At 40.4% G+C, this 14,137-nt stretch overlaps 1 protein-coding gene across 2 annotated transcripts in view; it reads left to right on the forward strand.

The window, feature by feature from the left end:
* Window positions 1-287: 287 nt before the first annotated feature.
* The window catches only part of uxs1 (UDP-glucuronate decarboxylase 1), a 47,818-nt gene continuing 33,968 nt past the window's right edge, over window positions 288-14,137 (forward strand). Inside the window, exons 1-6 of one of the 2 annotated variants that reach the window (XM_071539261.1) lie at window positions 288-451; window positions 952-1,042; window positions 7,029-7,056; window positions 8,089-8,137; window positions 12,554-12,597; window positions 13,720-13,780. In XM_071539261.1, coding sequence (XP_071395362.1) covers window positions 952-1,042; window positions 7,029-7,056; window positions 8,089-8,137; window positions 12,554-12,597; window positions 13,720-13,780 — 273 coding nt within the window. In that variant the 5' untranslated portion in view covers window positions 288-451. Of the gene's footprint in view, window positions 1,043-7,028; window positions 7,057-8,088; window positions 8,138-12,553; window positions 12,598-13,719; window positions 13,781-14,137 lie in introns of both variants that reach the window. The other variant, XM_071539262.1, reaches the window with a different exon arrangement.

Raw genomic sequence — 14,137 nt, forward strand, 5'->3', positions numbered from 1 at the left:
CCAAATTTGTGAGACTCTATGAATGAGCCATTGTGTCCAAGGTGAATGCACCCGGCACTGGTCAGCTACGCCTTAATAAACGCTTATACACGCTCGTTTGAATAAAATATACGAATTGAAACAGATAACGACATGTTAAAATCACACAAATAAAGTAAAGCTTTTATCAAAAGCTCATCACGGTCCCTGTCAATCAAACGTCACAAATCTTGTTCTCGTTTACTCTGTTAATCGTCGAAGCAGCAGCAGACTGCTTAATCGAGCTCGGAGTAATCGCTCATCTTGTAGTGCCTCGGCCCAACAGACAGGAACAAACTCCAACGTGTGCATTTATCCGTTAAAATGAGCAACCGTTTGTTTGCCTGATATTTACCTTAATGTAATTGCGAGGGGAACGCGTGTGTTTTATTAGTGGCAATTATGAAAGGCAGAAAAATACACTGTCAGTTCGGTAGGTACCTAGCTAGCCAGATAATTGCTAATGTGGCGCCGATTGCTAACTAGTTTGGCTTTATAGTACTTTTAGTTTTCAGTACCGCGGTTTCTAAATGGACATTTAAGTTATCGGACTACGTAAGAAACAACCTTGGGTTGCAACTCTAGTAACTAGCATCGTCGGTGAACAAATGGCACTGATAAGTAATGAGTTTTTAGCCAGTTGCTAACGTTAGCACTCCATAGCTTGCCACCTGATCCTGTTGCTACCTGTGTGTATCGCTAGCCACGTATGACTGCTCCTGCTTAGTGTTGACGTAGCAGCAGCTTGCCTGTCTTGTCTAGCTACATTTTTATGTTAATGAACGGTGTCAAGCTATTGACAACCAACTTAATAGACTACCTTAATAGACCTCGGAGGCGAATGAGGACAGGGGCAGTTCTGATTCAAAAATGTTGTAGTTGGACCTGAACCTGTGGCTCGCTGCTTTCCTGGTTCTATGTTGCATTGAGCAGATGATGAAGCGGGTCATCTGGGTGATATCAGGATTAAACAGAAGAATGATGAAGCTCCTATTTGCCCTCGCTTTGATCGCCTACATTGCCTGTAAGTACACTTCTTTAGTTACTGATGACACAATGCAACTCACTCATGTAGCTGTCACGATTCCTGTCACTATTTTGGTTTATTTAATCATGACACCCTAGTTTTGGCTTACGTCAGTGGTCTTCAGTGGGCTCGCCTGCCTACCTTGTAGTGGCCAAGCCTCCACAAAGTGCCTTGCAAGATTTGGAAGGCTGCTTAGCTAGATTAGCCACAACATTGCTGTCTCCATGTTAACTATTAATTTTTCTACACACATTACACACTGAAAGTGGTTTTATAATCTCTTAAAAAAAATCAACGTCTCCCTACTGGTGTGCCACCATGCTGCCCCAGTTTCTGTGCCCTGGGATGGTTCAGTTGATAGGCCCTATATAAAAATTCAACTTAACTGCATAGCTATAAATTAGGCCTAGCTATTAGATTATTGTCCCCTGATTTGTCATCAGGAAAAACTGTCTGTTTAATGGATTGAGGTAAAAAAAAAAACATGACTGTTAGATTCCAGGATGGTTTGTGGACAAAGCCTGATGACCCATACTCACTTGTCGTGTGTTATATCTATGAAAAAGTATGGTGTATTATCACAGTTGGCAGTTCTCATGAATAGCAAAAGGCTAGATTTTACTAGAGGTAAAAAAAATAATGACTTAGATTCCAGGATGGTTTGTGGGGTTATGATTACATATTCTGCTTCAGAAATGTGTATGTTAATATTTTTGAAAATCTTTGCAGAGAGAGATGAAGGCAAATGTTCAGTTCACACATGAACTCAGTCTCACATTGTTTTTCAGTCAGAGTTAAATGTATCTCATCATGCAACTATCCATCTCAGGCAACTGGGAATCTTTGAAACCTCTGGCTAATGATGATCAGAGTTATATACTTTCAAACATGAAAGATTGAATCCCGACTCTAGTATTGGAATAGTAATGTCAGCTGCTGGACAGTTTTGTGTCGAGTTCGACCTCACTTACTCTTGCCCCCTGGCCTGAACCTTGAATGTGTATGTAAATTCACTCAATGTGAACCTGGTCATACTTGAGCATTTTTACTTAGTTGGATATGTTGAACAGGACAAGCAGTTCTCTGCATGCTACAGAAACAGCCAAAGACATAATAACTTATTGAAACCTCCAAACAACAAAGTGACACTGCAAGTCTCTACAAACCATGGAGTCTTATCAAAATCTGTACATTTCAATGCGAAACGTGGATGGATTTTCAACTTTTAAATTTGAGGTGGTTTCACAATGGCAGAATTAGGGCTGGGCGATATATCGATATTATATCGATATCGTGATATGAGACCAGATATCGTCTTAGATTTTGGATATCGTAATATCGTGATATGGCATAAGTGTTGTCTTTTCCTGGTTTTAAAGGCTGCATTACAGTAAAGTGATGTAATTTTCTGAACTTACCAGACTGTTCTAAAACAGAGAAGGAAACCCTGTTTTTGCATTTTATTTTGATCACAGTCTTGTTTTAATAAAAGTGCTTGTGACATCTCACATGTGGCTTTGACTTGACAACTGAACATTTAGCCCACTTCGTAGAAAATACCGAGATATATATCTTGTATCGCTATTCAGCCTAAAAATACCGAGATATGATTTTTGGTCCATATCGCCCAGCCCTAGGCAGAATATATGAAAGCCAGAACTTCAAAATCCAACCATGATTGCAATTCATCTATTGTTGCTTTACATTTCTTACATGTTGAAAGCTTGGAATGCAAAATGCTTTTATTAGATACTCAAGAGGGAAGCATTATCAACAATCTAAACACCATGGGTGCTTTACTAATATGCACATGTTTTTGCCTATCTTGTCAAACATATTTATTGTCTAAACTTCCTGCTGTATGCCTTGAGAAAGTCATCATGCATTTACACATGCTTTTGATGGACCGCCAAGTGTCATTTGTGAAAACTTTGATCACTGCTATCTTGCTTGATATGATCCTTGATGTCCTCTCCTCTGACTCACCCTCATTTAGCTTTGTGTGACTCAACAGGATTGGCTGCTGGCTGTTGTGCTGGTATTCCAGTGTTTGTCACTCTTGATGACATGCAAATCTTTTGGCCTTGAAGGCTCTTCTTGCCATTCAAATCAGTTTCTAAAGACGAAGTACATCAATATGTAAATGTCTGTCTTTCTTTCTTTCTTTCTTTTGGTTTGCTCATTTAATTTTCCTTGTTGTTATTGGAATATTAATTGTATTTTTCGTATTTATAGATTTTTTTTTTTAGCCAAAGGGCCCATAGTGATTATCCATAGCAATTTTACCCATAATAATTAGATTTGACCTCATGAGGCGTGGCATACATCTAACAATAATGCATAGCCGATTAACAATTACAACAATTACAATTTCACATTTGGCAGACGCTTTTATCCAAAGCGACTTACACATGAGATTTTCATACAACACAAGCAAGGTTCTAGTTAGGAGAGAGCAACAAGAGTAAGTGCTATAAAGCTAAGTTCTGGTCCAACAGGACATAGGTGCTACGAGGCAGTGCTACAAGGCAGTGCTATGAGGAAATGCATAGAGTGCATACAAGCAAATTTTATTTATTTATTTATTTATTTTTGTGTTTTGTTTTGTTTGGTTACCCGGGCCATTAGGTGAGAAGGTATTCGCTAAAGAGCTGGGTCTTTAGCCTTTTCTTAAGGATTGAGAGGGACTCTGCGGATCGAATGGAGTTTGGTAACTCGTTCGTTAACAATTAAGAGGTCATAAGAAAGGGTCACTTAAGTAAGGTTTTCCACTGCAGATAGTACCCCCTCAATGTGCCCCACCCCCCACAACTGGTCGTCATAGCGACGCCACAACGCTGCATGAAACGCAACACACACAGCAACAATGGAGGATATCGAAGGGATGGTGTTCTTGATTCTCGGTATGTGAAACAGATTTTATTTCAGAAGAGGCTGAAGGCAGCAAGACAAAAGACGGCTCTCTCTGGTTGCTCAAGGCGACGCAAGAGGGTAAGCTAACCTGGTAGCTAACGTTAGCATTATCTCCCGTGTCGCGATGACGATTCTCTCTGACCAATCAGTGGTCTGCAGTGTTTTCACGTCACCTTTTGGTACCGCCTCAGCTCGCCTCAGCTCGCTTGGAACCTCGACGGGGGTGCTACCAAAAAAAGTACCAGGTACTAGGTAATATGGTACCTGGTACTGGCCTAGTGGAAAACCAAAAAAGGCGAGTCGAGTCGAGCCAGTACCATGCGGTGGAAAAGCGGCATTACTCAAAAGGTCACTTGATACTGAGCTCAGGTTTGTGCTCTTGGGTGTCCAAAGACTTGAGATCTAAATACAATGTGGAATTTAACTCCCCACCACTCACGTCCTCTCCCAGTTTTTCTCATCTTTTCCCCACACTCACTGGTTGTAGCCCAGTACAGTTGACAGCCTCAGGTCCCCATAGCCTCCTGCTGAGGTAGAAATGGTCGGCTGTAATGATCATGGCTGGGAAGATCTAGTTCTGGCCTATTCTCATGGCCAATCCAAGTAGGCCAAACACATAGCCAATGGCCCACTTAAGAAACAGGATCCACAGGGTGACTGGTGGAGCGGTTGGCAGTAATGAGGATAGTCTGCTTCTGCGAGTCTTATGCTGAATACACAATAGGCAGGGAGTTGGATTTTTCCTGAGTAGTTTCCTTGAGTAGCTTCCTTATTGCGGTAAAGCCTGTTTTTCAATAGCTTCCTCATTGTGCTGTCGGGAAGCATTGATCATTATGATGAAATATAATATTAAGCCCAAGTGAAAATCTGTTGGAGATAACATTAGACTTTGAATATTGCTGATCAGCAGTATTTTAGTGCTGGTATTTTTGTTCCTGATTGCCTACGGTGAAACCTACATTGCTCTCCACTTTCCAGTCACCATCCCTGATGAAGGCTGTATTGCCTATTGGTTGTTCGGCGAGCATGAGTGTGACAAGCGAGTCATCCTTTCCAAAAGAACCAGAGTAACTGGGTAGTTGCTCCGAGGTTTGATTCATATACTTCGAACAAAGCGTCTGTTAATGTGTGGCAAGTGGATGGAGGCTGGCAGGTGACTGAGGGAGGCGGGAAGTTAACAGCCATCCTGAAGGACTGAGAAGGTTGTAGCTTGAAGGATGGTGGAGTAAGAGGGGGGCAGTGGGGAGAAACTGAGGGTTTAGGTTTATCGTTTTAGCAATGGGTCCTAGGGGTTGTCGGCACAGAAAGACGAGGTAACTGCAGTCAAGGTCAGTTGCTGTATGAGTACATGTGTGTAAAAGCCATGGGCGCACAGTAGCGCTCTCAACTAGGACACACATTTACCATTCTGCCTCTCTTCTTGGCCCACATATGCTGCTTTACTCTCTTTTGTTCACCCAAATACTCGACTTAATTCCTCATAGACAACTGTGTGTGTGTGTGTGTGTGTGTGTGTGTGTGTGTGGTGTGAGGTTGGAAGGTGGTGGTGGATGTGTTGATGTGGGAGTGTGCAGGGGCGTTGCTGGGTATTCTGAGCCCGCTGACAAGATGTGATACGGCACCCCTTGCCCTGATGCATCCATCTCATGACAGCATCGCCTCTCCTCTCTGTGGAGAGGAGAGGCGATCTTTATACTTCCTTAAATATTGGAACCAAGCAGGAAAAATAACAAATAACATGAAGTGCTTTTAGAATGATAAACGGTGCAAAGTGGCAAGGACAAGAATAACAGAAAAGCAATCAGAGCCCTTATCTGTAAGAAATAGGCCAAATTCTCCTTCCTGTCCCTTTAGTTTGTATCCCTTTATCTCCTGCGCCTGGCTCTTCCTCCTCTGACCTCTGACCGCTCTGTCTTCAGTGACATCACTGTTTTGCAGCAAAGGTGACACGGGGTCCGCAGCATTTCTCTTCTTGAAAAATATCATCCGTCATCTGTGATTTAGTTTTGTGTCTCACAACATGTATGATGATTGCAATTGCATTACCTTCTTACGGTTTTGGTCATTTGCCCACCGGTTTAGCAAAACCCTCAATAATATTACACTCTCGAATAGTACTTTTTTTCTTCAGAAATGATTAATGTGTATTAATTATACCCTGCACTCAATGTCAATTAATTTCTTATCAATAAATATCAAATACTCGTTTTAATTGGAATTCTTTAATTCTTTAACGACTTTTCAAATCATTCAATAGTGTTGTAGATCAGTGGTTCTCAACGTGTGGTCCGGGGACCCCCAGGGGTCCTTGAGGGGGTTCCAGGGGGTCCCCAGCAAATTGATCAATTGTTAAACTTCACCATTATTTAATTAACACAATTAAAGAATGTGGAAGGATGACTGTTTTGATCATAGTTTCACAGTTATCTCGCTACCTACAATACAGATAGTCATGGGATTCTGGACAAAATCATTTCTAACAATAAAAATATTCTCAGATTTGGGTACAAGAGACACAATCTCATTAAATGGGGTCCATGGCCCAAATATGTACTAAATTAGGGGTCATTGATTTGAAAAAGGTTGAGAATCACTGTTGTAGATCAATATACAATGTATTATGAACTATGAAAATGAAAAAATTAAATTCTATTAACTCTGTTGGTGAGATTGATAGTTATTCATTTTTAATACTATCAGTATTAACCATTGCTTCATGAATTACTATGCTAAAAATTCAGTGAGACTAAAGGAATGCAAGGAAATCACAAGTAAATGACAACTCAGCCTATGAAAACCAGCAGAGACGTGATTTCAATATATTTTGTATCACCCTTTGAATCTGTTTCCATCCCACTGTCTATTTTTACAATGTCAAGTTCCTGAAATGTGTCTGACGTCATGTAATCACTTTCTGGTCGGCAGGGTTTGAAGTTTGGAAATTTTAAGCCTGAATTTCTAAAGAGACGAGCAGGTGAATCGAGTGCAGTATTGACAAGTGTTATGTGCAATTGCGCATGAATGATATTCTGCCAATTTTTTTGACCACTTTTCCCTTTCTCTCTTCCAGCTGTCTGGGGAACATATACAAACATGAGGTACAGTAATTATTTTCTCTGTTATCTTATTCTCAGTTCTTGCATGGTTGGCTGAGATCTACTTAAAATGCTTGTTAGCAGAAAATTATGCCACTGGTGGAATGTAAGGATCTCAGTGAGTGGAATTTGTTTTCACACAAAGCCTTTCGATTCAATTCAGCCTCTTGCCTCTTCTGCTTCACTGTTTCCACAATCAACTGCATCATTTTGTTCTCAGTACAAACTTTGGCCTTGGCAGCACTTCTCTCCAAAGTGCTGTTCCTGCCTCGGTCCCTCTCATGCCTGCAGCTCATACAAAACACAGCTTTACCAGTTTTAACAGGTGCCAAATGTAGTGACCATATTACTCCGATCCTTGCTCTCCTCTCCTCCATTTAGAATTGATTTTAAGATCTTACTGATCACTTTAAAAGCACAGCTAGGTCTGGCTTTAACCCTTTATGAACCAGAAAGCAGAATTTGGGGCAGATCCCTCCTGCCATTAGAGCCCCTACACTGTGGAATGACCTGCCTGAGGAAATAAGGCTAGCAAAGTCAGAGTCCTTCCTTTAAGTCACTTATCAAGACTTACTTTTAGAGACTTGCATTAGTAGTATTTGATTTATGTGTTCTTAATCTTGTGTCCTCGCTGTCCTTTGTTTTGTCTTGCTGTTTGTACTTTGTTCCTGATTTCGCTTGCTCTCTGATAAGCACTTTGTAAACCCTGTTTTTAGATAAGTGCTATATAAAAAATAGTTTCTTATCATTTTATGATCATTCTTCACCTTTTCAGCAATCTTGTTCCTTCCTCTTTTCATCAGCATCACACAGACTTTGGGGTGGGGGGGGTGCACCTGTGCTTCATGTGGGGAGCTGTTGACTCTGGGCTTAATTGATTATGGTTGCCTTCCTGCATGGATCCATGGTGAGGCAAGAGTAAATATGAGGGGAGTAAGTTATTAATGCAACCATCTGGACTTAATTTATTAATGCAACCATCTGGACTTACTTTCTGTCTCTCCCCATCTCTTTTTCTCTCATCCTCTGTCGCAGATCGATACAGGAACATGGAGAGATGAAGATTGAGCAGAGAATTGATGAAGTGAGTTGTGCTCAAGTCTGGTTTCTTCTTTTTACATTGCCTTGTAAATCTCTTATGAATCGTAGTCAGTTGTGTGTTATCAACCACTATTACTCCTTGTAATGATATACATGTGAGGACATTCAGTTTATTTACATTGATTCTTTAACCACTTCAGTACATGCCTGAACCTAACCTAACCTTAACGGCTATCTGTGACATTTCTCTTGTGAGGATCGGCAGAAATTCCTTTAAAAAATGGGCAGTCCACTTTTTAGTCCTCACACTCAACCATTCACATACACACACATCCACACACGCACACAAATACTGAAAAAACAATTGAACGTTCAAGAGCAACTCCACACTGAAACACTTTTTTTGTGTTGTAAACATACGTTTGAGCCCAGATTTGCCATATTTATTTCACTACACCTTCAGTTTGCTCTCCAGTGTTTAAAATTAGCAGCCGCTGTTCAGTTGGAGATGCAGCCATGTTCAAGTACAGTCAAGATATGTCATTTGGTAAAAAAAAAATATATATATACAGTTAGGCCCAGAAATATTTGGACAGTGACACAAGTTTTGTTATTTTAGCTGTTTACGAAAACATATTCAGGATACAGTTATATAATCAATATGGGCTTAAAGTGCAGACTCTCAGCTGTAATTTGAGAGTATTCACATCCAAATTGGAGGAAGGGTTTAGGAATTACAGCTCTTTAATATGTAGCCGCCTCTTTTTCAAGGGACCAAAAGTAATTGGACAAATTAACATTACCATAAGTAAAATGTTCATTTTTAATACTTTGTTGAGAATCCTTTGCAGGCAATGACTGCCTGAAGTCTGGAACCCATGGACATCACCAAACGCTGGGTTTCCTCCTTTGTGATGCTTTGCCAGGCCTTTACTGCAGCTGTCTTCAGTTGTTGCTTGTTTGTGGGTCTTTCTGCCTTAAGTTTTGTCTTGAGCAAGTGAAATGCATGCTCGATCGGGTTGAGATCTGGTGATCTGAAAAAGAGGCGGCTACATATTAAAGAGCTGTAATTCCTAAACCCTTCCTCCAATTTGGATGTGAATACTCTCAAATTACAGCTGAGAGTCTGCACTTTAAGCCCATATTGATTATATAACTGTATCCTGAATATGTTTTCGTAAACAGCTAAAATAACAAAACCTGTGTCACTGTCCAAATATTTCTGGGCCTAACTGTATATACCGGCCCAGCCTATCAGCACGCCCACGAACACTCCACCCTGCTCCTCTTCTCACCAACCTGGACAAACCCCAGACAAGGTGCAGAATTACTCTTTAAAACCTGATGTAGTTAAAGGAAGAATCCACCCTCAAACACTTAAACACTGTTAGAAAACAGCCATGGAGCGATGTACCTCGCATTCCTGGGTCCATTTTGTTGGTTGATGGTGTGTTTTTTCGTACTCCTTGGATAATTGGCCAAACATAGATGATGTTACATCATGTCGAGGTATTTCTAGAATTTTTAACGATCTAAAACATCAACAGTAAATGTCAGGTTTCACTATCAGTCCCTCATAGTTGAAGAGAAAGGGAAAGAGATACCAGTTTCTCCACTGACGGTAGCCTTCATAGACCAGAATGCATCGCAGCCACAAGACAGGTTGTGGTTTGAATAAGAGCCCAACTTTCACTTTTTCGACTGGAAAAAACTTGCTGTCTTGCTGTTACAATCGCTATCGGTGTTGCTCTCTCCTCTTACACGTAAAATAAACAGCTGAATGCGACAAGTCAAGATGTCAAAAGGCATTCTGGGAAATGTAGGAAATTTGACAAGGCAGGTTAAGGGAAAGTGGATCCAACAAAGAAGTAAATTACAACACTTAATCACAAAATAACTCCTGGAATGCATTGATCATCACAGATTGATTGATGATATATAACAGTGTAAGAATATCCAAGGGTGAAATTTTTTTTTTAAGGTTTCAGCTAGAATCGGTCCTCTTTTAATTAAAAATCCCAGTCAGGAGCCAATCACCCAAGGTGCTCAAGTGCTGCTGGCTTCTGCTCTTGTTTTTCTCTGTTGTTTTTAGCCCCGCGACAGCAGGCGCTCTATGGATCGCAATGTCGGTCGGTCGGTCGCTCTGTGGTCGCTCTGTGAAAGTGTGCCACAGGGAGGTAGATTGCAGACTCTCGATCGGGAGACTCGTGTTCGATTCCCAGCAGGGACACCTGCACAAAATTAAATGTCACGGGGCTGTTAGACTCTTAGTCTTGTTTATGTCTGGCTTTCTGTTTAATCCTCCCCGTTATTGTCACAGTTAGAATTTTGTTGCCAACACAGGCAAATCCTAGATGAAACTAGAAGAAATAAACTGCAAAGTATAAAACTTCTATATTATATGTAACCAGTTTGCATTAAATATTGTGGATAATATACATAAAACATTTGCCATACGTGCGCAGAGTCAAGTTTAATATTAAGTAATGCATGCTAGCCTTGTTTTAAAGGCCCAAGTTGATCCTACCCTAGGAAATTAGTCATTAGATTTACAGTGCTTGCACTGTGCTTGGAAGCTGCAGCTTGCTAATCATAACATCTTTTTTTATGAATTATTATCGCTTATCCCACACATACATTTTCACACATAGGGCCCTATCTTACACCCGGCGCAAAGCGCAGCGCAAGTGTCATTGCTAGTTTCCGACCGACGCAGTTGTCATTTTCACACCCAACGCCCACGTTGTTTAAATAGCAAATGTACTTGCGCCCATCTCTGCACCCATCGGCGTGTTGGTGAGGTGTGGTCAGGTGCATTGTTGGCGCATTGCTATCTTGAGGCTGCGGAAAGCGATTGCGCCATTGACCAACAAAAACCTGGTCTAAAGTCTGGCACAGTATTTTCCTGCTATTTAAAGGGCGCATTATTCAGATAGTAAGATCCGTCTCTCTCTCTCTCTCTCTCTCTCTCTCTCTCTCTCTCTCTCTCTCTCTCTCTCTCTCTCTCTCTCTCTCTCTCTCATTCTTTCTCTCTCTCTCTCAATGTTATGCAAAATAGAAAAATAGGATCATCTAGCCTACTATGAAAATTTGCACTTTACTTCGTTCCTGACATGTATTTTGTTGCCAAATTGCCATATGCTTTCACCATTACGCAAGGCCAAATGCCAAAAACTGTGTGTCCCTCTCACCATTACGCAGTGCCAAATGCGTCCCGTTAACCATCATGACACATTGCCAATTGCTAAATACGCAACCTACAACCAAGGAAAACAACACAGTAAATATGTAAAAAGCACAACCCAGCAAAAAGTCATGAAAATAAACTGCAAAGGCATCTTACCTTCACCCGACTACACACACACACACACACACACACACACACACACACACACACACACACACACAAACAATTGAAAAGTCAGCTACATAACAGATCATTATCACCCTGTTATTGAATCTAAATATTTGCTTATCAAATGGTGCAGTTACGCATTAAAATGAAATCATTTTGCTATCTGGTTAACCTTACAGTTCAAAGCGGCAGCTTGCCTGTGAAACCTCTTTTTGCCTTCACTGCTGATGACATTTCCTCCCTCACATTTTCTGAGTGGACTCGTAATGAATGTGTGAATGTCTTCGAATTGTTTTGAAGTGCAAACTACAATGCTAAGTCTAAGTCATGGTAATGAGAGGAAATGTGCTCTACAAATGCACCTGTGAATTTATTTAGGCCCAGAAATTAGGGGAAGCTACAGAGAATAGTAGATTTTCTACATTTGTGTAGCTTTACCTGCATGATGTCTTGATCCTTGATAGAAATCCAAAGAAGCAAAAGACATGTCATCACTGGCTACAGTGATAACATGAGGTCTCTGAAGCTTTTCTTTCCATTCTTCATCTGGAAGCACAAGTATAACCACTCCCCTGACTCCAAACTGTAATCCATAATTGTGATATGGATTAAATGGTATTATGGTATTCCTTGTTGGCATCCTATGTAAATTTCTAGGGGTGAATGTGTTGGCAGCAGCAGCTACAGCCTGGCGTTCTTGATGTCCATAATTGAAAAAATGAAAAATATGAATTGAAAAAATATGAAAATATATGTGAAAAATATAATTGTCTGTAACGTTGCGCTATTTGTCTGGAGCACCAAAAAGATGCCACAGTTTATTATTGGGATCATCATTTCTTAGAAGTAACCTACTGTTGCTCAGTCACAGAGGGAGCGGGTGGCTAGTAGGTGACAGGAATATTCTAGTAATTCATGGCAACAGGGAGACTCAGTTGCAGGGTGTCAAAGCTGCATGTAAACAGCTTAAGAGCCAGACCATGGGCAATTACTGTGTTACTCCAACATGTCAAGTTAAGAGAGCCACAAGAGACACGGCAGGCTCAGTTCACTGAAGCACTGGCTTTAACTCCTTGTCAATCTCTACTCTCATCTCTCTTTTAGGCCGTGGCTCCCCTTAGAGAGAAGATTCGTGATCTGGAGCTGAGGTATGTATGCAGCATTTGCACAGAAATGTACACACACACACACACACACACACACACACACACACAATTATTAAAAAGTAATACCACTTAATTGTAACTTGGAAATATGCCATTCCCATGCACTGACATCTTGGTCTGTATTATTTAACATTGATTGCTGCCTCTTATAGTCAGAGATAGGAGAGAAAAGTTAGTACCGCCCTCTAACCAGAAGCTCCACTATAATAGACGGTTCATTTGAATATAAATATTAATCGCTAGTATCACTATTATGTAACAGATTTGATACTTGATTCTTTGGTTCCTCGTTTTGGTTGAGAATGGTTAATTCAAATAATGATTGACATGTCCGAAGGCAAAACAAAATTGTCATTAGGTGATCTGGAATTTTCGGGCCAAAAACGTGAAAAGGAGTTCTGTGAATCTGCACTCGATTGCTCTTCCTCAACAACCAGGATGTGTATCTCAGTAAACTGAAATTGAATTGCAAGAACTGAATTTGAATTATGAGAACTGAATTTGAATTGTGAGAACTGAATACAGTTTCAGAGCAAATTAATTCAATTTCATAATATTACATTCAGTTTCAAGTTTATTGGATTTCAGTTTCAAACTAATAAATTCATTTCAAATTATGCTATTCAGATTCAGTTTTTCAATGCAATTATTCATGTTAAACAATACAAATTCAAATTATGTCATTCAAATTCAGTTTTTTAATGCAATTATTCAAGTTGAGCAATTCAGATATAGATAATTCAATTTCAGTTTCTAGTGACACATATTTCTGCCCAGAGTGTACGCGCACGTGCATGTGCCTGCTTGTATGTGCGCATGCTTGTGAGTTATAATGTTAAAAAATCAGAAGACAAAGGTGTTTTCTGTCATCTTGTGTATTTTGTAAGGCTGAGTTCCCGTAAAATGTCCAGTAATGGCTGGGGCCTTTATTTACCTCAGCAAAAGAGGACTTTATTAGAGACAGCAGGCTATTATTTGTTTTGGCAGGTGATTGAATTTACTGGTATTGTATAAAGAATTGTGCTGCTCAAATGTACTACCCACTACCATTACCTCTTACTACTGTTACTTACTACTACCGCCAATTTATCTTCTCTGCTCCAGTTTTTCCCAGAAATATCCTCCTGTGAAATTCCTGTCAGAAAAGGATCGGAAGAGAATTTTGGTATGTGACAAACACACACAAACGCACACAAACACACTCACAGCAATTAGTCATGACTCACTAGCATCACATTATTCAACCTCTAGTCCCAGTTTCACAATTCTTTTGCAGCCCGCCCGCCCGCTCCAACACTTTCCCCTTGTCATGCCCCTGTCTTCTCTCACTCAGTCAATGTACAGTGTCCTTAGTCATCCAATGATGTTTCTATTACTTTTTTTTTTCTTGCTGGCCTTTCCTCACCTTAATATTCTTTTCCTCCCCAGGGGAAATTGCAGTTCCTCTTCATTATTGGTTCATATCTTAGTTTGTACACACAGAGAATGTCAGAAGCTCTCACTATGTTATAACCACATCCCT

The sequence above is a fragment of the Centroberyx affinis genome, unplaced genomic scaffold, assembly GCF_046629955.1.
Source record: "Centroberyx affinis isolate AG114_WGS23_722 - 3 ecotype Tasmania unplaced genomic scaffold, CSIRO-AGI_Caff_v1 ptg003428l_1, whole genome shotgun sequence".
Taxonomy (NCBI): domain Eukaryota; kingdom Metazoa; phylum Chordata; class Actinopteri; order Beryciformes; family Berycidae; genus Centroberyx; species Centroberyx affinis.